The 25,153-nt window shown below is 51.1% G+C and overlaps 2 protein-coding genes across 4 annotated transcripts; one reads left to right on the top strand and one right to left on the bottom strand.

Moving 5' to 3' along the window:
* Positions 1-60: 60 nt before the first annotated feature.
* On the bottom strand, positions 61-8,552 carry CCDC157 (coiled-coil domain containing 157). Of its 3 annotated transcripts, XM_058037220.1 has the most exons (10): positions 8,232-8,552; positions 5,541-5,712; positions 4,260-4,887; positions 3,891-3,968; positions 2,938-3,161; positions 2,701-2,868; positions 1,524-1,692; positions 1,057-1,196; positions 745-806; positions 61-671 (listed from the first exon to the last, which is right to left on the bottom strand). In XM_058037220.1, the coding sequence occupies exons 1-10, from the start codon at positions 8,477-8,479 to the stop codon at positions 470-472; spliced, it is 2,091 nt and encodes a 696-aa protein (XP_057893203.1). In that variant the 5' UTR covers positions 8,480-8,552; the 3' UTR covers positions 61-469. The 3 variants fall into 3 exon arrangements, with proteins under 3 accessions (XP_057893203.1, XP_057893200.1, XP_057893201.1); XM_058037217.1 differs by having other exon boundaries at positions 1,057-1,692; XM_058037218.1 differs by lacking the exons at positions 61-671; positions 745-806 and having other exon boundaries at positions 832-1,692.
* Positions 8,553-8,922: 370 nt separating this feature from the next.
* SF3A1 (splicing factor 3a subunit 1) lies at positions 8,923-24,391 on the top strand. The gene is made up of 16 exons (XM_058036786.1): positions 8,923-9,009; positions 10,965-11,077; positions 12,130-12,334; positions 14,110-14,367; positions 15,532-15,606; positions 16,149-16,299; positions 17,127-17,320; positions 17,897-18,014; positions 18,110-18,295; positions 18,568-18,689; positions 18,874-19,116; positions 20,023-20,233; positions 21,324-21,478; positions 22,419-22,520; positions 22,671-22,742; positions 23,736-24,391. The coding sequence occupies exons 1-16, from the start codon at positions 8,944-8,946 to the stop codon at positions 23,835-23,837; spliced, it is 2,373 nt and encodes a 790-aa protein (XP_057892769.1). The 5' UTR covers positions 8,923-8,943; the 3' UTR covers positions 23,838-24,391.
* Positions 24,392-25,153: the final 762 nt, after the last annotated feature.

The raw sequence follows: 25,153 nt of genomic DNA, 5'->3' as shown, positions 1-25,153 counted from the left end.
GCACGGGGCTCATAGTGCTGGGGAGGCAGCTCAGAGGTCAGGGCCAGCCTGTGCCAGTGGCTTGGTGGTTCCCAGCCCCTCGGGGCTCATAGAGGGACAATTACTTTCCCAGGCTGTGGCTGTATTGGTGGGCTGAGGGTGGTTTGGACTCCTCTCATCCCACGCCAGCTCTGCTTTCCTCTTCCAAGTGTGGCCACATCCCAGGCCCCTTTGGGAATGGTTCCTGGCAGGAGCTAGCACAAACTGTGCCCTGGCATCAGCTCAGGGCTCTCCTGGGGACTCCGGCAGCAGCGTAGCCAAGGGTGACTGATCCAGTGCCCAGCAACGTCCCTGGAGCAGCTCCCCCAGGAAGCAGGCAGAGCCCAGCTTTCCCTTCCTGACGCACCAAGACCCAGTAACGAGGTCCCCTGGGCAGGGCAGGTGCCGCTGGTGGAGGTTTGTGTGTCAGGAAATGCAGAGTGATCCGTGTTTATTTGTGGTGAGCCCCGGTGTGCAGCGAGGGCAGGCTGAGCCCCAGGCGGCGCACTGGGAGCGACAGGCAGGGTTTGGCCTGGGGGGAGGGCTCTGCCCGCAGTTTGTTGGAGTGCTGGCTGCTGGCAGCTCTGTGCCAGCCCTTGTCCGTGCATCCTGGCAGCCCCGGGCTGTCCCCGCTGCTCCTGCTGCTGAGCTGCCTGCAGGGGGGAGCAGTTAGAGGGGAGGAAGGGCAGGAACCCGCCCCAGCCCCTTCCTCTGGCTCCTACTCACCCACTGTCCTGCCTGCTGGCTGCCCTGAGGAGCTGGGACCCCAGCTGGGCCTGTGGGATGAGCTGGGGAAAGGAAGAGAGGGTGAAATTTTCCCCCACCAGCTTCAGCTCCAGTCACATCCCTTGGCCACCACAGCTGGTGGCACAATGGCCACACTGATGGAAAGGAGCTGGAACCAGCCCCGGGCACCTCAGGCAACAGCAGTTAAACCAGAGAAACCTCCCAGCAGCATGAGGGCCTTGGGCTTGGCCCTCCCAGGGTCCCCAAAGGATGTCTGGGGGCCAGGGGGTGGTTTTGGGGCACCCAGCTCACCTTGAGCACGCCCTGCTCGGCTGCTGCCTTCACCTTGGCCAGCAGAGCCTCCAGCTGCGTGTTCTCCCTCTCCAGCACCTCAATCCTGATCTTGTTGGCCTGGAGCTGATTCTTCATGTCCTCTGTTAAGTTCCCACTGCCTGCAGACAAAATCCAAGAGCCCAGCCTGCTGCTGCCTGTCTGCTCAGAGGTGTGGGCACCCCTCCTGCCCACCCTGGGCACGGAGCAGTGGCACAGCCTGGGAGGTGGCAGCAGGAACCCCAAGCCTGTGGGCAAAGGAAGCTCTGCCGTGTCCTGGCCCTGCTCAATGTCCTGGCCCTGATGTGGGATGCACAGAGGCACATTGGGATGGTCACAGCTCCACACAGGGTCTGAGCCCTTCCTGGGTGTCAGTGGGAGTGTCTGGGGCCAGCAGGATCCCCTGGGAGCTCTGGAGACCCAAGGCACAAACCCATCTGCTCCCTTACTCTCAAACTGCGTCTCAGTGGGCGTGTGGAGATCAGGGAAGAACACCAGGAGCCTTTCCCGCTCCCTCAGCTCCTGTGCCTGTTCCTGCAGCTGGGATGTGTTGGCCTGCAGCTCCAGGATGGATTGCTCCAGGGATTGCTTCTCCTGCTGCAGCGTGTCCAGCAGCTCCTGCATGGCACAGCAGGGAGGAGATGAAGTTTGCAAGAGTGAGGATTCAGCCCCTCATGGAAGGCTCCCACCCTTCCCTGATGATGAGGATGTCCCATGGCAGCTGGAAATGGGCACCGTGCAGGGTTCTAGCTGTGAGATCCCTGTGTGTGCTGGGAGCACGAGCACCAACCACAAAGTGTGGATGGAGCATGTCTGGGTGTCCAAGAACAGAACACTGCAGATGTGGAAACACCTCAAGATGTCCCTTCCTGCTGCTCTCCTCTGCCCTGACTCAACCAGAGCCTTGTCAGGCACAGGCTGGAGGGAGAGGCCTCTTCCCCAGGGATGTGGCCACGTGGCAATGCCACCCTGGGTCCCAGAGTGCCCCTCCCGGGACAGCTCTGGCTGTGGGTGTGGGCAGGGCAGTGTGTGCCTGTCTGTGGCAGCCCTGTGGCACAGGCTTGTTCACAGGGGTCTGAGGATGAGGGAGGAGATGAGGATCTGACTCCGTGTTTCAGAAGGCTTGACTTATTATTTTATGATATATATTACATTAAAAATATAATATAATATAATATAATATAATATAATATAATATAATATAATATAATATAATATAATATAATATAATATAATATAATATAATATAATATAATATAATATATTATAGATATTATAGATATTATATTAATTATATTATACATATTATATAATCCATACTAAAGGAATAGAAGAAAGGATTTCATCAGAAGGCTAGCTAAGAATAGAAAAAGAAGGAATGATAAAAGTTTGTGGCTCGGGCAGAGTGTCTGAGCCAGCTCACTGTGATTGGCCATTAATTAGAAACAAGCACATGAGACCAATCACAGATGCACCTGTTGCATTCCACAGCAGCAGATAACCATTGTTTACATTTTTTTCCTGAGGCCTCTCAGCTTCTCAGGAGGCAAAATCTTAAGGAAAGGAGTTTTCAGAAAATATCCTGGCTACACAGGCTGTGTCCCACACCTGGGCACCAGCACTCACCTGCTGTTGCTGGAGCTGTTTCCCCCTCTGCTGCTGGCTCTGCTCCAGCTGCTCTGCCAGCCGGGCCTTGTCCTCCTCGGCCTCTCCCAGGCTGGCCTGCATCTCCTGCAGCTCCCTGTCCAGGCTGTCCAGCTGCTGCAGCAGGGTGCTCTGCTTGGCCTGCAGGGACTGTGCAGGGGGTGAGCCCGTGTGGGGCCGTGCCCCCATCCCCACAGCCCTGCCAGGCTCTGGCTGTACCTCCTCGTGCCGGAGCAGGCTCTCCACATGGACCTTCTCCTTCTCCAGCTGCACCCTGCTGGCACTCAGCTCCTGCTCCAGCTGCACCCTGCTGGCACTCAGCTCCTGCTGCAGGCTGTCCCTCTGGCCTGTGAGCACCTGCACCTTCTCCTCCAGCTCCAGCACCTGGCTCCTGGCCACCCTTGAGGTGCTCACCTCCTCCAGCAAGGTGGTCTTGGAGAGCTCTGGGGAGACACAGCCACTATGGCCCAGGCTGGGCAGGGGAGAGAGGCTGGAGGAGCATGGAGGTGATGGGAGGGATGGGGGTGCTCAGCCTGGAGAAGAGAAGGCTCCAGAGAGAATTTAAGAACCCTTTCCAGTGCCTAGAGGGGCTCCAGGAGAGCTGCAGAGGGGCTGGGGACAGGGGATGGAGGGACAGGACACAGGGAATGGCTCCCAGTGCCAGAGGGCAGGGATGGATGGGATATTGGGAATTGGGAATTGTTCCCTGGCAGGGTGGGCAGGCCCTGGCACAGGGTGCCCATCCTGGATCCCTGGCAGTGCCCAAGGCCAGGCTGGACACTGGGGCTGGAGCAGCCTGGGACAGTGGGAGGTGTCCCTGCCATGGCAGGGGGGGCACTGGGTGGGCTTTAGGGTCCCTGCCCATCCAAACCAGTCCACAATTCTGTGGCTCAGGGGCACCCCATGCCCTGCACAGGCCCTGGCAAAGGGAGGCAGGTCTGACAGGAGACCTGTGAGCCCCCCAAACCTGCCCCAGCATCAGCCCCCTCTGGCACTGGGTGATGCTGGGGTGCTGCTGTGAAGGAGGCCCATCCTCTGCCCATCCTCTGCCCATCCCCACAGCTCCACAGCCCAGTCTGGGGGTGCTGGGGGCTGCAGGGCTGTGACACACTTGTGAGGCCAGGGGGAGAGGGATGTGTGAGCTCTGGGTGAGCCCTGGGTGAGCCCCTTACCCAGCTCCTGCACAGCCACCTCCTTTGCTGCCAGCTCCTCCTTCAGGGCTGAGAGTTGCTCCTCCAGCAGAGCAGCTTCTAAACCAGCACAAAAAACTTCTCATTAATCAGTTCCTCAAAAACAACCCAACCAAGGGGCAGCAAGCAGCCACACCAAAGAGTTTTCATGCAGTGACAGGACACACACAACCAGCTCCCACTGCCCAGGACTGGGCTGAGAGCAGGGAAAATCCCCCAGCACCTACAAGAAGCCCTGCTTATGGTGATGGGGCCAGAATTTGCCCGTGGACTCTGTTCTTCTTGCAAATGCCCCTGGGCCTGGGAGGGTGTCAGCCCAGGACAGAGGGGATGCTGGGAACAGCTCTGTACCTCTCCTGAGCTCATCCTTTTCCTCCTCCAGCCTGGCCACAGCCTTGGAGTGCTCCTTTTCCTTGGCTTTCAGGCTCTGCTCAGCTGCCTTCTGCTGCTCTGCTTGGATGCTCTTCTCTGCCTGCAGCTTCCTGGAAAAGTCCTCAACCTGTTTCTGCAGCTTGTCCTTCTGCTTGCCCATCTGCTCCAGCTCAGCCCTCACGGGGTTGAGCTGCTGCAGCAGCCCCTGGAGGTGTTTGTTGATGCGGGACAGGTCCTTGCTCTGCTCCGAGGCCCAGTAGCTCATGTCTGCTGCAGAGAGGTTCCTTCTCCCTGCGCCGTCCTCCAGCACCTCCTGGAACTTGCTGAGAGCTGAAGGGATGTTCTGGCTCTGGCAGATGCTGGTGATGGCTCTGCCCACCTCGTGGAGGCTGGCCTGGGCGCTGGAGCAGCTGTCACAGGAGCCCAGGGGTGGCCCCGGGGTCTGTGTGGGGACACTGCGGGTGCTCAGAGCCGGGCTGGGGCCAGCCCTGGGCTGGGCACTGGGATCTGGGCACACAGAACTGGGCTGGGCATCCTCGGAGGCAGTTCCTGACTCCAGAACTTCTGGCAAGATGCTTTTCAGGTGCTCCTGCTGACATTTCCCAACCTGGGGAGCAGAGGGTGGAGTGGATTGCTGTGTGGGGATCCCCCACCTGCAACCCTTCTCCCGAGGGAGAGAGCACGGAACAAAACCAGAGCCTGGATCAGAGTGGAAATGACCCATAAAAGCCTAAATCAGGTGTGGAGATGGGACAGCAGTACAGCCAAGGGACAGTGACCGTGGGGAAGCCTCAGCAGCAAAACCTCCTCCCCAGCTCCCCACCATCCCTTCTGTCCCACCCCTGGATTTGCCCTCCTGGATTGTTGTGAGGCTTTTCCATGAGAAAGATCATTCTGGGGAAAATAAAATGCCAGACAGGTTGTTTTTACCACCACTTATTTCACTGTCTTGAGGCAGCTCAGATCCACAGTGGGACCAGCAGAGCTGCAGCATTTTGGCAGTGGGAGAATATTCATTTCCCAAGCTCTGGAGGCAGCCCAGCTCACTCATCCCGAGGTCCTGGAGCAGGAGGGATGCGGTGGAGGGAAGAGACTCGGGCTGGGAGCGGACAGATGTGTGACACAGGGGCAGCACTCAGAGGCTGCACGCACATCTGGCTCATCTGGCACGGCGAGAAGCACCAGGATCCAAACCCGTGGAGGGGAGGGGAGTGACTCAGCTCATGGGACGTCCCCAGAAGTCCCACCCAGATGTCCCACCTGGTCGCGGAGCTGCTGGCAGAGGGCGCCGAGTTTCAGCATGGAGCTCCAGAAGGTCCTGGCCGTGAGCCCCGCGGACATGCCGGGTCCCGGGCCCCGCGGCGCCGGCACCGCCCGCCCGCTCAGCAGCGCCTCGGCGTAGCCCGTGAAGCTCTGCAGCAGCAGCAGCAGCCTGGGAAACGGGGAAACACGGCGGGAATGCCGGCTGGGGCCCCTCCCGTCACCCAGACAGAGTGATGGTCCCTGCGTCCCTCCCAGCTCAGGGTTTATGGAGTCTTTGGGATGCTTTGTTCCCCGTTGTTGAAGATTGCAATGCAAGATGTTTTCCATTCCCATCTGTATGGCAGATTACCTGTGTCAAGTGGGCAGTTTGCCTTATCTCTCTCTTTGAGTGACCACATTCACACCTCCCTTGGGAGGGGACACTGCTGATAACAGCTATTGAATGTCCCTGCATGGCTGATAAGAACTACAGCATCCCATTGGGAGATGTGAGCCCAGAGGGAGGAGCCAAGCATTCCTACCCAGATATAATCCAGAGGTTTTGAGACACCAGCACGGCTTCTGCACTGGATTCCCCAGAGGAACAGCAGCTGCCTCTCCTTCCACTGGATCTTCAGAGGAAGAATCCATCCTTCTCTACAGGATCCCTGCTCCAGCAGAACCACCCCTGACACTGCAGGAGGGCTGAGCCACAATTCCAATGGGACTGCCACCAACACCCTGACCCACAGGGTGTCAGGTTGGGTTCTGACTCTGTCAGTGTTGTTCTAATGTACTGCATTGTTTATTTTATCCTTTTATTTTTTTCCTTCCCTATTAAAGAACTGTTATTTCCTGCTCCCATATTTTTGCCTGAGAGCCCCTTGATTTAAAATTCATAGCAATTCAGAGGGGTGGGGAGGGTTTGCATTCTCCATTTCAGGGGCAGCTCCTGCCTTCCTTAGCAGACTTCTGTCTTTCCAAACCAAGACACCTATATATTTCCATGGTGCCAGCACCACAGCCTCACGGCCTGCTGAGCTTTAAAACCCAACTGCTTTCCCTGCTTAGAGCTCCCAGCACAAACTGGCCACAAAGAAGCAGAGCCAGAGGTGGAGCAGATGGGACAGGCTGCTTAAACTGCCTCCCAAAACCTTGGAATCACTTGGACACAGCTGCATCAGCAGCCCTGGGAGGCCAAAGCCCCTTTGCAGTCTGAAATAAATACAGCTCTGGTTTGAAAGATGAGCCATTCCCACTGAGCTGTTGGGCCTAGAGTCAGGATTTGCAGCAGCAGGATGCAGGAGGGTGCCATTGGTGCTCCTGGAACTGCCCAGGTGTGGATCACTGCGTGGAGCAGCCACTTCTGAGAGGCTGTGATTAAGCTCCCCCCAAAGATTTGGGGTACCTGTGCTGCTGTAAATCCTGATTTTAGGGCCAACAGCTCAGTGGGAATGGCTCATCTTTCAAACCAGAGCTGTATTTATTTCAGACTGCAAAGGGGCTTTGGCCTCCCAGGGCTGCTGATGCAGCTGTGTCCAAGTGATTCCAAGGTTTTGGGAGGCAGTTTAAGCAGCCTGTCCCATCTGCTCCACCTCTGGCTCTGCTTCTTTGTGGCCAGTTTGTGCTGGGAGCTCTAAGCAGGGAAAGCAGTTGGGTTTTAAAGCTCAGCAGGCCGTGAGGCTGTGGTGCTGGTACTGCTCATTATGGAAATACACGGGGAACAAAGCACCCAAAAGATTTCATAAAACCAGGGGATATCCTGAGCTGGAAGGGACCCAGGGATCACCCAGTCCAACTCCTGGCCCTGCACAGACACCCCAACAATCCAACCTTGTGCCTGAGAGCATTGGCCAAAGGCTCCTGGAGCTCTGGCAGCCTCGGGGCCATGATGTGGCACTTGGTGCCATGGGTTAATTGATAAGGTGCTGTTATGTCACAGATTGCACTTGATTGCACTCCAAGGTCTTTTCCAACCCAGCTGATTATTCCCTGGGACATCTGTTCAGTGCCTGAGCACCCTCTGGGGGAAGAACCTTTTCCTGATATCCAGCTTAATCTCCCTGGCACAGCTCCAGCCACTCTTTGAATCCCATTTCTGGTCACAGAGATCAGAGCTGTACCCTGGAGGAGCTGCAGCCCCATTGAGCTCTGACCTCAGTGTTCTCTGTTCCAGCTGAACACATCAGGTGCTCTCACCCTCAGCCCTCATTTGGATGCTCTCTAATTAACACCTTTGAGTTCTCCCTGTGCTGAGGAGCCCAAAAGCTCCTCCAGGACTGGGATAACTTGTCACAGACATCTTTTGTGAAAAATCCTTTCTTTAGGATTTTTCCCCTTTCTGAGAAGCCTCAGCAATAAATGTAAACAATGGTTATTTGCTGCTGTGGATGGTCTTCTGTGAATGTTTGGATTTACTGACCACTCATGGCAGGGCTGCTCTTGCTTTCTGCCCAGATACAGAACTTTGTTATTGATTCCTTTATACAGAACTTTGTTATTGATTCCTTTTCTATTCTTAGCTTGCTAGCATTCTGAGAACTTTTCTCTCTACTCCTTTTAGTATAGTCTTCATGTAACATATATCATAAAATAATAAATCAAGCCTTCTGAACATGAGGTCAACATTCTCGTCTCTCTCTTTGTCCTGCAACCCTTGCAAGCCCTGTACCAATAACTCAGCAGGTCAGACACAGCTGCCCTTCTCACCTGTCAATGAGCAGCTCCAGCAGCACCACGTGTGCGTGCTGGCTGAACTCGGGCTCGCTGTCGCTGTGCCGGTAGCGCTGCAGCAGCACGGCGATGTCCAGCTCGCAGGACACCTTGTCGGGGAACTTCCACGAGGGGAAGCGCACGGCGCCGGCCCGCGAGCACACGTCGGCGATGGCGGCCTGCAGGTCGCGCAGGTCGGCCCGCAGGCTCTCCATGCAGCCGCGGTGGCCCAGCAGGTGCGCCATGGTGCGGGCCGGGCCCGGGAACAGCGGGGCCACCAAGCCTGGCGTGCAGGCAACGCCCGACCGGGACAGGCTGCTGGAGTAACCCCTGGACCCGGCGGCCTCCAGGAGTGCTGGGGAACCGGAGGGAACCGGGCCGATCGGAGCGATCAGCCGCAACCGCGGGGCCGGGACTGTGCTAGGCCTCGGCGTCCCAGCCTGTCGCCATGACAACCGCGCCCCCTCGCGCCGCAGTGGTGCATTCCTGCTTTGCTGTCCCTCCCCCCTCGCCGGACTCTAATGGTACATCCCACAGCCGGCTCACGCCCTGGGCCCGCCCACTTCCCGCCGGCGTTGCGTCACTTCCGGCGCGCACGCCGCCGCCATTTCGCCCCAGTCGGTGCCGCCGCCGCCGCCGCTCCGGCCCCAGCCCCGCCCGGCCCTCGATCCGCCCCGCCCGGCGCGGAGCCCCCGGCCCCGGCCCCGCCATGCCCGCCGGACCCGTGCAGGCTGTGCCCCCGGCGCAGCCCGCGCCCCCCGCCGAGAGCAAACCGGTGAGGGAGGGGAGGGAGCGGGAATGGCGCGAACCGTGAGGGGGGAGCGGGGCCCTCACGGACCGGACCGGGCTGGGCTGGGCTGAGGGAGCTGCGGTTTGATCCAGAGCACTGCAGTGACCCCCGTGCCCCGCTGCGGTGAGACCCCGCTGCAGAGCGGCCCCAGCCCTGGGGCAGCTGCTGGAGAGAGCCCAGAGGAAGCACCAGAGATGCTGCAAGGGCTGGAGCCAGGCTGGGAGAGCTGGGGGTGCTCACCTGGAGAGGAGAAGGCTCCAGGCAGAGCTCAGAGCCCCTTGCAGGGCCTGAAGGGGCTCCAGGAGAGCTGGAGAGGGACTGGGGACAAGGGATGGAGGGACAGGACACAGGGAATGGCTCCCACTGCCAGAGGGCAGGGATGGATGGGATATTGGGAATTGGGAATTGTTCCCTGGCAGGGTAGGCAGGCCCTGGCACAGGGTGCCCACCCTGGATCCCTGGCAGTGCCCAAGGCCAGGCTGGACACTGGGGCTGGGACACCCTGGGACAGTGAGAGGTGTCCCTGCCATGGCTGGGGTGAGATGAGCTCCAGGTTGCCTTCCCATGCAAACCATTCCAGCATTCCTTGGATCCTGCTGGGGCTGGGCAGGAGCTGAGCCCTTCCCTGGCAGTTCCCAGGGGCTGTGGGAGCTGCCCTGGCTCCAGCAATGATGTGAGGAAGGATTGGAGCACGGCAGGGCTGTGTGTCCCAGCTCCCTCCCAGATCCTTTCTCCCTTGGCCATTTCATGTTCTTTGCAGCCTGAGATGGGAATGTTCATTCCTCCTGCATTCCTGAGATGGGGATTCAGCTCCCACAGGGCTGGAGCTGCTGCCCTGACTCTCACACAGCAGCATCAGCACTCTTGGGGCTGACAGGGAGCTGCTCTCACTGAGAGCCTTGGAAAGTTGTGATTCCCCCTAAAGACCCAGTGTTTTTTATGCACAGAGCTTACCAAGGCAGCTTGGCATCACTGCTGAATGAAATATCTCGAGTGTGATGCTGCCCCATCCTTCAGCTCCCCAAGATGATGTTCTGAGGGAGTGGGAAGGAAAACTGGAAATGTTCCTGGTGCCTTTCTCTTAACACCCTTTGTTAGGGTCGTATTTATGGAATGGTTTGCACTGGGAGGGACATTAAAGCCCATCCAGTGCCACCCCTGCCAGGCAGAGACACCTCCCACTGTCCCAGGTGCTCCCAGCCCTGCCCAGCCTGGCCTTGGGCACTGCCAGGGGCCAGTTTGGCCTGAGGTCATTCTCTGGCTCGGATTCTCCATGGGTTTTAAGTTATCCCTGGATTTTAAGTTATTCCTGACTGTCCCTGTTAGGATTATAAACATTTCCAGCAGATCTGAGCTGGTTTATAACAGCTTTTCTTGGAAGCTGCCTGGTGAGGAAGGAGAAGCAGCATCTTTAGTGTCCTGCAAAGGCAGCTCCTGGTTTTACAGAGCCATCCACAGTGAAGGTTCTGGGATTTTAGTTTGGATCCTCCTGTAACATCAGAAAAACACTGTTGGAGATTTTATCTTCAAAACAGCTTCTGTTGCAACCACACTGGCATTAAAAGCTGTGATTTATTTAATGTGGAGTTTATAATTCAGGTCCCACAGGCCCCTGGGAGGATACAGAACTTCCACAGCTGGTGAGGAATGATGAATTATTGCTGGAAATGTTACTGGAGACTCCTGGCTCAGCATTTAAATACAGCCCTGGGGTCAAGGCTGGGACAGGAAAATTGTTGTGCTTGCCATGGAGGCCCCTTCCTTGTCCTGCTGCCCCTGAGAATCCAGGGAACTGGTGGGTGGATGATCCAGATTGTTCAGCCAGCTCAGTGCTGAGGAGGAGGAGGATGGATGAAGGTTCCTGTGAGCCATTGGGAGTGTTTGGAATGCCTGATCCTGACACCCCTTCACCTTTTGCAATGAATTTATCTTTATTACAGCCAGAAGAGGAGCCTAAAGAAGAGGCAGCCCCAGCCAAGCCCGTGGTGGGGATCATTTACCCTCCCCCAGAGGTCAGGAATATCGTGGACAAGACTGCCAGCTTTGTAGCCAGGTGAGTGGCACTGTGGTGTCTCTTGCTCCTGGCATTTTCCTCCTCCTGCTGCTCAGTGCAGCCCTAGAAGCTGCAACAGGTCCCAGTTTTGTGGTTTTGCATGAAGGATTTTAAGAATTGGAAAAGAAACAACAATATTCTGCTGAAGGGGGTGTAAGACACCCTTTGCTGGAGAAACTGGTAGTAAATAAATAAAGTCCTTGTTCAAATGTGCAGTGGGTGCTGCCATAACTGGGTAATAGGGCCTGTTGTGAATGATCTGAAGGGGAAACCAAATTCCATGTGCAAAGGGAGCCTTGGATGTGTTTTAGTGCTAAAATGTGGTGGGGTTTGGTTTCAGAGAATTAGCAAACCTGCTCCACTCAAACCCTTATTGTGTAATTCATCTCCAAAGTGCTGCCAAGGAGTGTTGGCTGCTTCTGAGCATAAGGGACTGTGTTTATCCCTTGGGCTTGCAGAGCCCTCCTCTTTTGGAGGAGGTGGAATGTCTAAATGAGGCTGGGAGATCCCCAGAGGATTGAAGAGGAACACCCTGTGGCAGCTGGGAGTTTTCTCAGACTGCCCTGAAATAGCTGCTCGTGCTTCAGGTGGGAGGAGGAGGTGTCACCTGGGCTGGGGCTCCTGAATGCAGCACTCTGGGCTGCTCAGGCCCTGCACTGGCTGATGTTTACTGCCTTTTTTCCCTTATATGATCCTTCTGGAACTGAAATTAGTCTTGAGAACTTGTTAATAGGGCAGATAAAATTGATGTAGTAACTTGTCAACTTCATGCTTCATAACTGTAAAGTTCAGTCAGTGGTGGAAATAGCCTTTGAATGCAAACACAACTGTGGAGCAGTTGTGAGTGTGAATTTTTAATATTCACATTAAAGACAGAATTAAGGGACAGTTGTAACCAACCTGTGTGTGTCCAGCTACTGAGAGAAAAACTCCTCACATGTGAGAGAGAGAGAAAATGATCTCCAAGGGCTGGTGCCTCAGCATGTCCTAGTCTGAAGGAGACATTTACCATTGAGTTGATGATCTGAACAATTTTTCTTCTTGCTCCCCAGAAATGGCCCAGAATTTGAAGCCCGAATTCGTCAGAATGAAATAAATAACCCCAAGTTCAACTTCCTGAACCCCAACGACCCCTACCATGCCTACTACCGGCACAAGGTCAGCGAGTTCAAGGAGGGCAAAGCCCAGGAGCCCTCAGCTGCCATCCCCAAGGTCATGCAGCAGCAGCAGAGTGCCCAGCAGCAGCTCCCTCAGAAGGTGAGGGTTCCTTTTCATCCCTCTGGGGAAGGATTTGGTCACTTTGGAGTGGTGTCACAGCCTGGGGTTGAGGAGGAAGCTTGAAAGTCAAGGAGTAGTTGGTTGTACAGTTGTCAAAATGCCAGCAGTGACATGACAGGCTTGGAGTTGAGTGTCTGGGGCTTTGTTTTGATGCAGATGTGCATCTCCCAGCTGCTGTTAACTGAAAGCTGTTTGAAACTGCCAAATACAGTTTAATTGGTCCATGTTAATTAAGTTAGCTCTGTGTTGACTTACAAAGTACTTACACTGGGGATCACTTGGAATGTGGCAGAGGCAAGCCTTGGGAATCCTTTGGAGTTCTGTTTGGCCTTGTTGCATGCAGTTTTGTAGAAGGATCAACCTCCCCTTAAAACTTGGGGTACAGAATGCTGCTCACCTTGTTCAGGTGTGCCTTTAAACATTCTGGGTGGGAAAAGGGCATGGAGTGAATCCAGGGCTTTTCCATGCTTGGCATGGCCAGCAGCCACACTGCTGGCCCTGGGAGGCCTGTAGCAAAGGCCTGATAAATTCCAGATTTGTTTGCTGTTGGAACAACATTTTTAATAGTATTAAATTATACCTGATGATTTCTTATTCTTGCACCTGCCAGGATGGCAACTGGCATTGCTTTCCTGCAGCAGCTGGAGGAAAAAAAATATTCTCCTGAGTGTTTGGTGACTGTTCCTTACAGGTGATGCCTCAGGTTTTAGCTTTTATATTTTTCAGATTATGTTCTGCTTTAGTGTGTAAGTCTAGGCTTCATATTGTGGATGATGAGCTCTCTTCACAGAGGAGGGAGACAAAACAATTCCTTCTCTAGCTGGGGACCAGGGACAAATGATCCAAATCTCAGGCCCAAGATCACAAACACAGGGGCCTGAAGAGAGAAAACAAGAAGGATGAGACTTTATGGGCTAAAGCTGTAATTGGACAATTAGCTCCAATATCAAATGGAGCAAAATTTATAAAAGTGAGAGACCCCTTGACCTGTTGTCTGTTTTGTGGCCATTTTGAGTTGTGCTGCCCAAGGTGGGAAAAATCCCTACTTTATCCTTTAGCTCTGTGTCCTCAGGAGTTCACAGTTCATTGCAGCCCTGAGACACGTGAGCAGTCTCTGTTTCAGCCCGCACATTTGAAGAATGAGTTGGAGCTCTTCAGTTCTCGGTCTCAGAGTTGTTTATTGTATCTTATCTAGAAAAATTTTTCTCCTGTCCAGCCAAGGTCCCCTCAGCAGGACAGCCAGAGGCACTCTGCCTGCCCCCAGGGCAGTGTTATCTCTTTATACCACAAACTATGTATAACATGTTTACAATTACTTCCCAATACCTATCACCTGTGTTAGACAGTGAGCTTCTACTGTAAATCAATCCCAAAGTGCCACCATCACAGCAGAAGATGGAGGTAGAGAAGAAGAAAGACTGGACACACCCAAGTCCCTCCATCTTGTCCCCAAAACCCCTGTTCTAAAAACCCCAAAATCTACTTTTTCACCTAGTGATAATTTTGTTATTACACTACTTGAACTTCTGTGGCTTTCAGGTCCTCATACAAGGTTGGTAATTTGCTCCATGGGTCACAATCAAACCCACAGGTGTTCTGGGCTGTGTGCCAGGGTCTCTGAGCCCCCTGGCAGGGGTCCTGGCAACTCTGGGCACCCAGAGGGCTGCACTGAGCTCCGACACTGTGTGGCTCTGTTCTAGCCCAGCCTGCCAAGGCACCCCAGGAGGTGACAGGGCCGTGTGCTGTCCCTGCAGGTGCAGGCCCAGGTGATCCAGGAGACCGTGGTTCCCAAGGAGCCCCCGCCCGAGTTCGAGTTCATCGCGGACCCTCCGTCCATCTCGGCCTTCGACCTGGACGTGGTGAAGCTCACGGCGCAGTTTGTGGCGCGCAACGGGCGGCAGTTCCTCACCCAGCTCATGCAGAAGGAGCAGAGGAATTACCAGTTTGATTTCCTGCGCCCCCAGCACAGCCTCTTCAACTACTTCACCAAGCTGGTGGAGCAGTACACAAAGGTACTTCCACAAAGGTGCTCCAGGCAGGGGATTCCTTCCCTGGAGTTCAGAGGGCTGATGAAGCCCTACAAACCAGCCAGGCTGGAAATATCCAGGAATCCGTCCTTGAAATCCTACTCTTCAGAGAGGATGTTGTGCTGAACACAGTGGGCTGTCACCTAAATGTACCACACACTATTGTCATCTCAATAAAGATTGTTTTCTTTTTTTTTTTTAACCTGGAGAATAATTGGAAGATAATATAATAGAATATAGTATAGTAGAATATAGTATAGTATAATATAGTATAGTATAATATAGTATAGTATAATATAGTATAGTATAATATAGTATAGTATAATATAGTGTAGTATAATATAGTGTAATATAATATAGTGTAATATAATATAGTGTAATATAATATAGTGTAATATAATATAGTGTAATATAGTGTAATATAATATAGTGTAATATAATATAGTGTAATATAATATAGTATAACATAATATAGTGTAATATAATATAGTGTAATATAATATAGTATAACATAATATAATATAGTATAACATAATATAATATAGTATAACATAATATTATATAGTATAACATAATATTATATAGTATAACATATAATATAATATTATATAATATGATATAGTATAGTATAATATAGTATATTCTAATATAGTATAGTATGTTCTAATATAGTATAATGTAATATATTCTAATAGAATATAATATATTCTAATAGAATATAAGAATATATATGTTTATATATTATTATATAAATATTATTTATATAATAATAATTGGAAGTTTATATAATGGAAGTTTATATAAGAATATATTGTATTATATAATTATATTCTATAATAGTTTTATACAATAATAATATATATTATATAATTATATATTATATAATTATATATTATATAATGTAATGTATAATATTTATTTATTTTATTTATGTATAATATAATGTAATATAATGATAATAAAAATTGGAAATTTGTATTTTAAAGGGCAGGCATGAGCAGTAAGTAGTGAGAGGGCTGCAGTAGAATAAATAGGATATAGCCCTGGGGGTCTGCTGGTATTTTTAGCAGCGTGGAAAGGGAATAATTGCACTGAAAGAGGCTTTGGCACAAAGAACTGTCAGCAACTGTCATGCAAAATGTGTTTCAGATCTTGATCCCACCAAAGGGCTTGCTTCTCAAGCTCAAGAAGGAGGCTGAAAATCCCAAGGAAGTCCTGGATCAGGTATTCCAGAAAAAATTTGAAAAAATGCTGAAGCATTTTGGCTATGTTTTGAATTTTTTCTTTTTGTGTGTTTTTGGCTTGTTGGCAGCAAATAGAGAATAAAATGGCTGTGTCACTTGCTGTCACTCAAGTACAGGAGGCTCAGAGTTGCTTTAAGCTGCAGCTGGTGCTGCTATTGGGGGTAGTTTGTGGCAGCACAGAGATACTGCACAAGCCCATTTCCAAGTGCTTACAGAGGAGAATCCTGGAATATCCTGAGTGGGAAGGATCCCCGCACCCAGCCCAGCCCCTGTCCCTGCCCAGACCCCCAACAACCCCACCCTGTCCATCCCTGGCAGTGCTGCCCAAAGGCTCGTGGAGCTCTGGCAGCCTCGGGGCCGTGCCCATTCCCTGGGCAGTGCCAGCACCCTCTGGGGGAAGAGCCTTGCCCTGAGCTCAGCCTGACATTGCTCCAGCTGTTGTTCCTTTCATTTCACTGCCACCCAGCAGTGGGATGGCTGTTCTGTTCCTTGTCTGACACCAGGCTCTGTCTGCTCCTGCAGGTCTATTACAGAGTGGAGTGGGCCAAGTTCCAGGAGCGAGAGAGAAAGAAGGAGGAGGAGGAGAAGGAGAAGGAGCGTGTTGCTTATGCCCAGATTGACTGGCATGACTTTGTGGTTGTGGAAACAGTTGACTTCCAGCCCAATGAGCAAGGTACTGATGTTAAGTGTTGTCAGGAAATGTGTCCTGAAGTGCCATTTTTAGGCAGACATTGGGGTTTGCAGCATTTTTATCCTTCAGAGTTGAAGGGAAAAGCCTTACAGTGACATTTTGCAGGGCTGTGACAGTGTTCACAGGGGTCTGAGGATGAGGGAAGAGACCAGGATCTGACTCCATGTTTCAGAAGGCTTGATTTATTATTTTATGATATATATTATATTGAAACTGTACTAAAAGAATAGAAGAAAGGATTTCATCAGAAGGCTGGCTAAGAAGAGAAAAAGAAAAAATTATAACAAAGGCTTGTGTCTCAGACAGAGAGTCCGAGCCAGCTGACTGTGATTGGCCATTAATTAGAAACAACCCCATGAGACCAATCACAGATGCACCTGTTGCATTCCACAGCAGCAGATAACCATTGTTTACATTTTGTTCCTGAGGCCTCACAGCTTCTCAGGAGGGAAAATCTTTAGGAAAGGATTTTTCATAAAAGATGTCTGTGACACAAGGCTGTTGTTTTTCTCTGGAGTCACTGATGTTCTCCTTGAAGGAAGTCTAGGACTGCAGTAGTGTCCACTTCTCCAATTCCACCAGGATACCAGAGCTTGTCCCACTTTCTAGTTGTGTTTCCATTCATAAGTCACTTTATCTTCATGTATCATGCTGGTGTTTGTATAGACTCCATCCATTCCCTTCCTTATCCTCCAGCTGCCAAGGATTTTGTTGCCACTGCTTTCTGTTGAAGAATTGGTATTTGTGTCAGTGTGTGCTGAGTAATGGAATGGGATAGAGAAACAGAAGCTCTGTTTTCTGCTTTGTAGGGAATTTCCCTCCTCCCACCACTCCAGAAGAGCTGGGAGCTCGAATCCTGATCCAAGAGCGTTATGAGAAGTTTGGGGAAAGTGAGGAGGTGGAGATGGAGGTGGAATCAGATGAGGAAGATGAAAAGCAAGAGAAAACAGATGAGCCTCCAGCCCAGCTGGATCAGGACACACAAGTGCAGGATATGGATGAGGTAACTGGACAATAGGATTTTGTCCCCTGAAGTTCATGTGGTTTATAATGGTCCCCACTTTCACTGTAAATAATTCTTCAGTTTCTTGAGGAAATGAAATTTCTCTCTGATGACATCTCCAAACAACCTGTTACTGCTGGAATAAGGTTGTTTTTTTAATGTTTTCCAAGAGAGAAATCCAGTAGTCTTGGCACCCAGTGGTGTGGATTTTATATTTCTGTGGTTTTGAGTCTTTCAGGCTATTTTGTGCACAGAGTCTGGAGCACTGACAGATGACTCATCTTAGCCTCTGCCCACTGTAAGCTGTTTTTCTGGTAACAGGGAACAAGAGTGTGGTTAACTGTGAGCCCCTGTGCACAGGGCTGCTGTAATGTGGAAGCTGAGGAATATTTGCTTCCTCTTCTGGGGCTGCTGAATTTCTGAATCATGGTCCAGAGGAACCACTGTGCCATAGGTGTCCAAAACAGCTCCGTTGCTTTGAAGCTGCATAAATCTGTTCTTAAGCACTGTGTAGGATGTCTCAAAAGAATTTGACCACTGGAGCTTGGTTGTGATTTTTGTTTCCTTTTCAATAAGGGGTCAGATGATGAAGATGAAGGTCAGAAGGTTCCTCCTCCTCCAGAAACCCCGATGCCACCCCCACTCCCCCCCACACCAGACCAGGTCATTGTGCGGAAGGATTACGACCCCAAAGGTAAATCAAACTGAAAACCCACCTTTATTTCTTCCTGAGCAATCCCAAACCATTTGTTTCTAGCCTGAACCAACGCTGTGCTTTTGTTCTCCTAGCCTCAAAACCATTGCCACCCGCCCCGGCTCCGGATGAGTACCTGGTGTCTCCCATCACTGGAGAAAAGATTCCTGCCAGTAAAATGCAGGAGCACATGAGGATTGGGCTGCTGGATCCCCGCTGGCTGGAGCAGCGCGACCGATCCATCCGGGAGAAGCAGAGTGATGACGAGGTCTATGCCCCAGGTCAGCCTGAGCACTGACTGCACAGCCCCTCCCTGCCCCCCTGGAATGGAGCTCTCTGTGTGATGCCCTTTCTGGGAGAATGAGATGGGAATGCTTGTCAGCTGTTGATGGGCAGTATCTTTCCAAAAAAACCAGAAAGTTGCCTTGTGGTCCCTTCTGACTCAGAATACTCTGTTTGAAAAGAGCATCACTCAGCCACTAGGTATCAACTAATAGATCAGTAAGAAGTTTTGTTATATTCCTTGAGATAAGAATTGCTCTTTTTCCCTCAGGTTTGGATATTGAGAGCAGCCTGAAGCAGCTGGCAGAGCGTCGTACTGATATCTTTGGTGTAGAGGAGACTGCCATTGGTAAAAAGATTGGTGAAGAAGAGATCCAGAAACCAGAGGAGAAGGTAGAGTAGAAATTGGGAATTTGTGTTCAATTGGTTGGAGTTGTTTTTATAGTAGGTCCCTGTAGCATTGTGAATGCTCAGAGACATGAGAGTCCTGAATTGTTTTTCTTTCTATCAAGCTGCTCTCTGGATTTCTTTGCAGTCTGGCCAGGTTGGGTTAATTTGATTTATTTTACTCTCTCAGGTGACCTGGGATGGCCACTCGGGCAGCATGGCCCGCACACAGCAGGCTGCCCAGGCCAACATCACTCTGCAAGAGCAAATTGAAGCCATCCACAAGGCCAAGGGACTGGTGCCAGAGGATGACAGCAAGGAGAAGATCGGGCCCAGCAAACCCAACGAGATACCCCAGCCACCCCCTCCTTCCTCAGCCTCCAACCCCCCTGCCAGTGCCCAGCCCATCACATCTGTACCTCGCCCACCCACCGTGAGTTCTTGGGCTCTCAGAAGCCAATTACGGGGCTGTAGTTAATTAGGAATGGTCCTGATGGAGGTCATGGGTGCTAGCATGGAAGATGATGTTGTGAGAAGTTTGTGGTTTAAGAGTAGTTTGGAAATATTAGAAGAACCTTATTGAACTTGCTGTTAAAAATGGAATATCATATTTAAGTGGAGTTTTTACCTTAGAGGTATCAAAAAGTCTGGGATCAGCTGGGCAGTGGGATTTAGGAGGCAGAGAATATGGCTAAGAAAGGGATGGCTGGGGGCCTTTGTTGGTGTAGAGTGATGTTGGACAAAAGCAGCCCAAGGTAAGAAGTGTTGCTATAGGACATGAAAGAGCAGAAGCACACACCGCTGTTTTCAAGGGGAAGAAAAAAGAGAAGTTTATTTTCTGACTCTAACATTTATAGTTTTCCAAAAGTGACAGCAGATTGGAAGGTGACAATGCCACCTCTCCAAGGACACTAGACAAACTAACAGTCTATCAACTTTCTCCTTTTTTATAAAAGAATGCAAAACAATGAGTTATTTACAGAAAGTGTGTAAAGAAGTTTGCTACAAAAATGTTAACATCAGAAACCTTGGGAAAATCTTAAAAAATCAAAGCAACAAGAAGGGATTTGCTGTGAGTCCCAAACAGCAATTTAGCAAAGGAATTAAGTGCCTGGAGATCTGATCCCACAGCGGGGAGGGAAGGAGGACCCCTTTAATCTGTTAATGAGGTTTCTGTGCCTGTTCAGAGCAGCTTGGGTTGCCCATATGGTGGGGCCACAAGGCTCTCTGCAAGTTTTATACAGCAGAACCCGTGGTTCTGTGTTCCCCTGTTACCTTAACAGGGGCTGTGGGCAATTCCCGGGCATTCCTGCTGAGCAGCCTCCCCCTCTCTCCCCAGATGCCTCCTCCTGTCCGTGCCGCCGTGGTTTCCGCCGTGCCCGTCATGCCGCGCCCCCCCATGACCTCCGTGGTGCGGCTGCCCCCGGGCTCCGTCATTGCCACCCCCATGCCCCCCATCATCCACACCCCCCGCATCAACGTGGTGCCCATGCCCCCCTCTGCGCCCCCCATCATGAGCCCCCGCCCGCCGCCCATGATCGTCCCCACAGGTCAGTGCCTTCCTGGGGAGTTGTTGGGTAATTCATTTGGGGTGGGCTTTGGTTCGGAGCCTTTTCCCCCTGTCGCCTGGTTCTGCTGTGTAACTGGCGCTAAGTTGTGTTGTTAAGAGTTTGGGGGTGTTTGGTATGGCTTGCCTAGTCCTGCTTTTGGGCTCAAGGCTCTTCCTGCACCATAAAGTATTACTGCACCTGAGTGGGTCGCCGCTGGTGATAGAGAGATGGTGAATCTTGTTTTTTGATTAGAAGGTTTGATTTATTAAGATATTATATATAATACATTATGACTATACTAAATAGAATATAGAGAGAGGTTTGCAGAGCAGCTAGGCTAGCTAAGAATAGATAGAAAGAAATCTACAACAAAGTTGTGTTTAAGGACTCAGTCTCTTAGCTTGCACTGGTGATTGGCTTTTAATTATAAACATAGGAAATGAGCTAATCAAGGTGTCTCTGTTGCATTCTACAGCAGCTGATAATAATTGTTTACTTTGTCTTCTGGAGCTTCTGGCTTCTCGAAGACACAGAAATCTGAAAGAAAGGATTTCTGTGGAGAAATGTCTGCGACAATAAAGTGCAGGGAGTCCTGTGGCCCCAGGAGCCTGCCCGAGTGAAAATTAAGAATGCAAAGTAAAGAGAAGCTGCCAGCACCTCAGTGGGTGTCACAGCTCCTTACAGAAGCTGCTGCTGCTGAGGAAAAGCTGTTTGCTGGCCCTTTTCCTCATTAGGTGCTTTGAAGTTAAAAAGCATGATGTAAGAAGCAATTCTTCCTTTTTTTCATCTTTTCTTCCCTAACTGGAGGAGCTGGCACCACTGCCTGCCAAACTGAGAGCGTGTTCTTTTTCTGCAAGATCTGCAGGAAGCTCTCATGCCTTGTTATCTCTTCCTGGAATGCTTCCCAATATAAGAGCTCTCTGAATGTTTGAAGTTTGCATGTTGCTGTTGGTTGTAACTTCCTCCATGTATTGTGGCATTTATTTTCAGCCTGTGCTGCTCTGCTCAAAGGGTTTTTGTTGTGAGGGGGTGTTTGCTGTGCACTCAGGGGGTGACTGTGGGTTGTGCTGTGTGTCCCCATCCTCTGCAGCCTTTGTCCCTGCTCCTCCCGTGGCTCCGGTGCCGTCCCCGGCGCCCATGCCTCCCGTGCACCCCCCGCCACCCATGGAGGATGAGCCAGTCTCCAAGAAACTGAAGAGTGAGGACAGCCTGATTCCAGAGGAGGAATTTCTGCGCAGGAACAAGGTACACGTGTGGCTCAGAGTCATGGGCTGCTCCACTCCAGCTCCAAAGGGGCTGCAAAGCCAATTCCATGCACAGAGGGGCAAAAATACCTGGCAAGAAAACTAACTTCATGGGGTGTCTCCTTTCTCTTGTCATTCCTGAGCAAACCAAACTCCTTTGTCTCTTATTGGGAAGAGCTACACAGGGTGGGATAATGCTCTTCTGTAATTAAGGGCAGCGAGAGGTAGGTTATAATGCAAGAAGAACTAAAGTTGCTAATGAGCTTTTCAAGAGAGGAGGGCTAAGCTGGAGATGCAAAGAGATTAGAGTATCAGTGCCAGCATGATAGTGGGGTGTAATGTAGTGTATTCCATAACAAGGTGAGCTAAATGTGAGCCTCCCTTCCTTCCTGAGGAGTGCCAGTGTCACAGGAGGAGCTTTAAATCCTTAGGAAGGGCTGTATGCTTTTTCTGGGAATATTTAAAGTAAAAGAGAAGGTTTAGGTGGGATACTGGGAAGGAATTGTTCCCTGTGAGGGTGGGGATCCCCTGGCACAGGGTCAGAGAAGGTGTGGCTGCCCCGTCCTTGGTTGGATGGGGCTTGGAGCACCCTGGGATCATGGAAGGTGTCCTGTGGCCATGGCAGGGTATGGGAGTGGATGGACTTTAAGGTCCTTTCCAACCCAAACCAATCTGATTCTGCGGTTTCATGTGCACAGGGGAAGCTGTCTCAGTGCTTCACACCCTCACCTGTGACACCATCAGTGTGTGTGGTGCACACAGTTGATAGATGGCACACAAAAGGAGGAGAAATCCAACCAAATGTTTTATTGTGGGAGCAGTGGAGTAACTTGTAAACATGTTTGAGTGTGTTTACTGAGGAACCAAGATATGGAAATGAACACTCAGTCTGGAGCTGTGTTATCACAGCCCTGAGAGCCTTTATCTGTGTTTTCCCATAGGGCCCGGTCACGGTCAAAGTCCAGGTTCCCAACATGCAGGACAAGACAGAATGGAAGCTGAATGGCCAAGTGCTGGTGTTCACCCTGCCCCTCTCAGACCAGGCATGTAGCTCATCCCCCTGCCCTGCCCTGCTCCATGTGCTGCCTGTCAGAGCAGCAGCTGGGAGCTCAGCCTGCTCCCCACACTGCAGCCCCGTGGGCTGGGGAGCAGGACTGGGACAAAGCTCTGAAGGAGCCCTTTGATCCCCCCAGGTGTCTGTGATAAAGGTTAAGATCCACGAGGCCACTGGGATGCCAGCTGGGAAGCAGAAGCTGCAGTATGAGGTGGGTATAAGGTCTTCAAGTGCTGGCTGTTTCTTCAGTGCATTCTCTCACATGACCTTTTTAAAAATAAAAATTATAATGTATAATTTAATGCACTCTGAGCTACTGGAAGAGCAAAGGGAATGTTTTTCCTGCACAGCTGTGACAGATCTGCCCTCTGTTACAGCAGGACAGGTGATTAAATCAGTGGATTTTCACATTGTTGCTGCTGCAGATGAGTCCTGCAAACTTGGTGTGGCTTTCTCTGAAATCAGCCTCTTGTTTTATTAGAGTTTGTTGTTTTGGTGGTTTTTTTTCTGACATTTAACTGCAGCAGCCTGCTCCCACAGCTCTGCTGTGTGCTCAGGGAGGTGGGCGAGCTTTGGAACCCTGGCAGCTCAGGGAAGGGAAGGGCTCACTCTCTCTTCTCTCTCTTCCTCTGGGAGCCAGAGCTGTGAGAAAAGCCCCGTTCCTTTTTAATGACTTATTTCCAGTCATGCATGTGCCCAGGCAGGCATAACCTGCTGCCTAAGCAGTGAACTTTGTGCACTTGTCTCCTCAGAGTTCATCTGTGGGCAGATACTCTGTTAACCCTTAACAAGAAGGGGAGCTGAGCTGATTATTTTTAAGGGAAAATAAAAAAGGTGGGGGGAGAGTGGAACCTGGGTGACTCCCATTGTGGTGACTCTTTATCTGTGTGTTGTAGGAGCCACATTGTCTATATTGGCTGGTTTAGAGGAAAGACTCCCTGCCCATGGCAAGGGGGGTAGATGGGGGATCTTTAGAATCCCAAACCATTCTAAGATTCTATACCCACCTCCAGTGTGCACCTTGGACACAGGAATCTCTCTGGGGGCTTCAAAGCTTGCAGTGTCCTCTCATCCCCTGCTCTGAGGGCACAGCCAGGAGGGTTGAGATCTGGGTGGGATTCTGTGGGAAGGCAGCACTGAGGTTTGTGCTCTGACTGCTCTTTTGTGTGTTTTTTTTTTTTTTATCCTTTTCTCCTCCCCTCAGGGCATCTTCATCAAGGATTCCAACTCCCTGGCTTATTACAACATGACCAGTGGCTCTCTGATTCACCTGGCACTCAAAGAGAGAGGAGGCAGGAAGAAATAGGAGGTGTGGAGTCCTGACATGTAACATGTCCCTGTTGTAACCCCAACCCTCCCAGCCCTGTTTCCATTCTTACCTTTTGGGGGCTGCATCCACTGCCCCCCAGCAGTAGTTTGAACAGAGAGACTCTGACACCCCCACTGATGAGAAGCTGATGGAGCCCCAAAATGTGTCAGAGTAGTGCATAGTCTGTAGTGATCAATGCTTTGCTTGAGTGCAGGCTCTCCCTTGAATCCCCTTGGGAAAAGACATCAACAAGGTCATGCCCAGCTTAGTTTAGATCCATCTTTGGGGGATTTATGGTGGCCAGGAGCATCATCTGTCTGCCCTCAGCATTCACTGCTTCATTTAACCTCCTGCTAATTGAAAACTTCTTCTCCACACACTTATTAACCTCCTCGTTCTTGTTCTTTCCCTGTCTTGGATCTTGTATGGACCCTGAGTTAGAATTTTTTTCTCCCTTGGCATGAGATTGTGTTGCTGTTCCTGTGATAAATCTGGGTCTGCTCTGGACTGCCTGTGATTTGTTTTAATAAACTTGGAGCTCTCCTTCCTTGGATTTGGGGTTTTTAATGGGGATGTGCCTGGTTTCAGAGCACCCGGATGGGGAAATACACCAGGATTTGTAATTAAGCAGTTTACAATAGGAAATCCTCTTAATTTCTGGGAAAAGCTGCAAGAAAAGGGGCTTGTTCAGGTTTCCCTGGTGTTCCTCAGTCATTCCTGAAGGAATGCTTATGTGTGAGGGCGGGGGGAAAATACTCTGAACTTAGCAAGAATTTTATTGGAAAATGTGATTTAACAATTATATCCTGCAGCTGGAATCTCTGGGTCCTGGAGAGCATCTGGGCCTGGAAAACAGATGATTCCTGGGCCTTAAGTCAGCATTTGATAGAAACACAACCCAGCAAAGTTAATCCATGGAATGAGGTGCCCAGGAAGAGCCAGGTGTCTGGAATTTGGGTACCTCTGTTTTTCTGGGTAACCCAAAGCCATACATTTATTATTATATATATTTGTAGTCATGCTCAGGCAGTATAGGAACATCCTGTTTACCTTATTCCATGCTCAGGAGGGGAGAGAGGGATGAAGCAGGAGGGAAGAGCCTGCATCCTCCTGCCTCTGCTGTGCTCCCCTGGGCTCAGGAGGAAGCCCTGTGCCTGTGGGGAAGGTGGCTGGCACTGGCCCAGCCCAGGTGTGCCCTGGCCACCGTGTCCAGCTGTGTCCCCACATGTCCCTGTCACAGCCTGCTCCCCTCCCTGCTGCAGGAATGCCTGGATGGTGGGTGCAGGCTGCTCCTGCCCTGCAGGAAGGCAGGA

This window comes from Melospiza georgiana, chromosome 18 (assembly GCF_028018845.1).
Source record: "Melospiza georgiana isolate bMelGeo1 chromosome 18, bMelGeo1.pri, whole genome shotgun sequence".
Taxonomy (NCBI): domain Eukaryota; kingdom Metazoa; phylum Chordata; class Aves; order Passeriformes; family Passerellidae; genus Melospiza; species Melospiza georgiana.
The sequence above is the reverse complement of the archived record's forward strand: the minus strand, read 5'-3'. Positions and strand labels throughout refer to the sequence as shown.

Excerpts from the sequence above, each read along its gene's own strand:
- CCDC157 (XM_058037217.1), bottom strand. The coding sequence starts at position 8,479 with ATGGCGCACCTGCTGGGCCACCGCGGCTGCATGGAGAGCCTGCGGGCC. Across the intron at positions 3,162-3,890 it reads GGTGGCTGTGCAGGAGCTGG|AGCTCTCCAAGACCACCTTG; the intron begins GTAAGGGGCTCA and ends GTGTCTCCCCAG. Across the intron at positions 807-1,056 it reads CCGAGCAGGGCGTGCTCAAG|CTCATCCCACAGGCCCAGCT; the intron begins GTGAGCTGGGTG and ends TCCTTTCCCCAG.
- SF3A1 (XM_058036786.1), top strand. The coding sequence starts at position 8,944 with ATGCCCGCCGGACCCGTGCAGGCTGTGCCCCCGGCGCAGCCCGCGCCC. Across the intron at positions 14,368-15,531 it reads TGGTGGAGCAGTACACAAAG|ATCTTGATCCCACCAAAGGG; the intron begins GTACTTCCACAA and ends AATGTGTTTCAG. Across the intron at positions 15,607-16,148 it reads CCAAGGAAGTCCTGGATCAG|GTCTATTACAGAGTGGAGTG; the intron begins GTATTCCAGAAA and ends CTGCTCCTGCAG.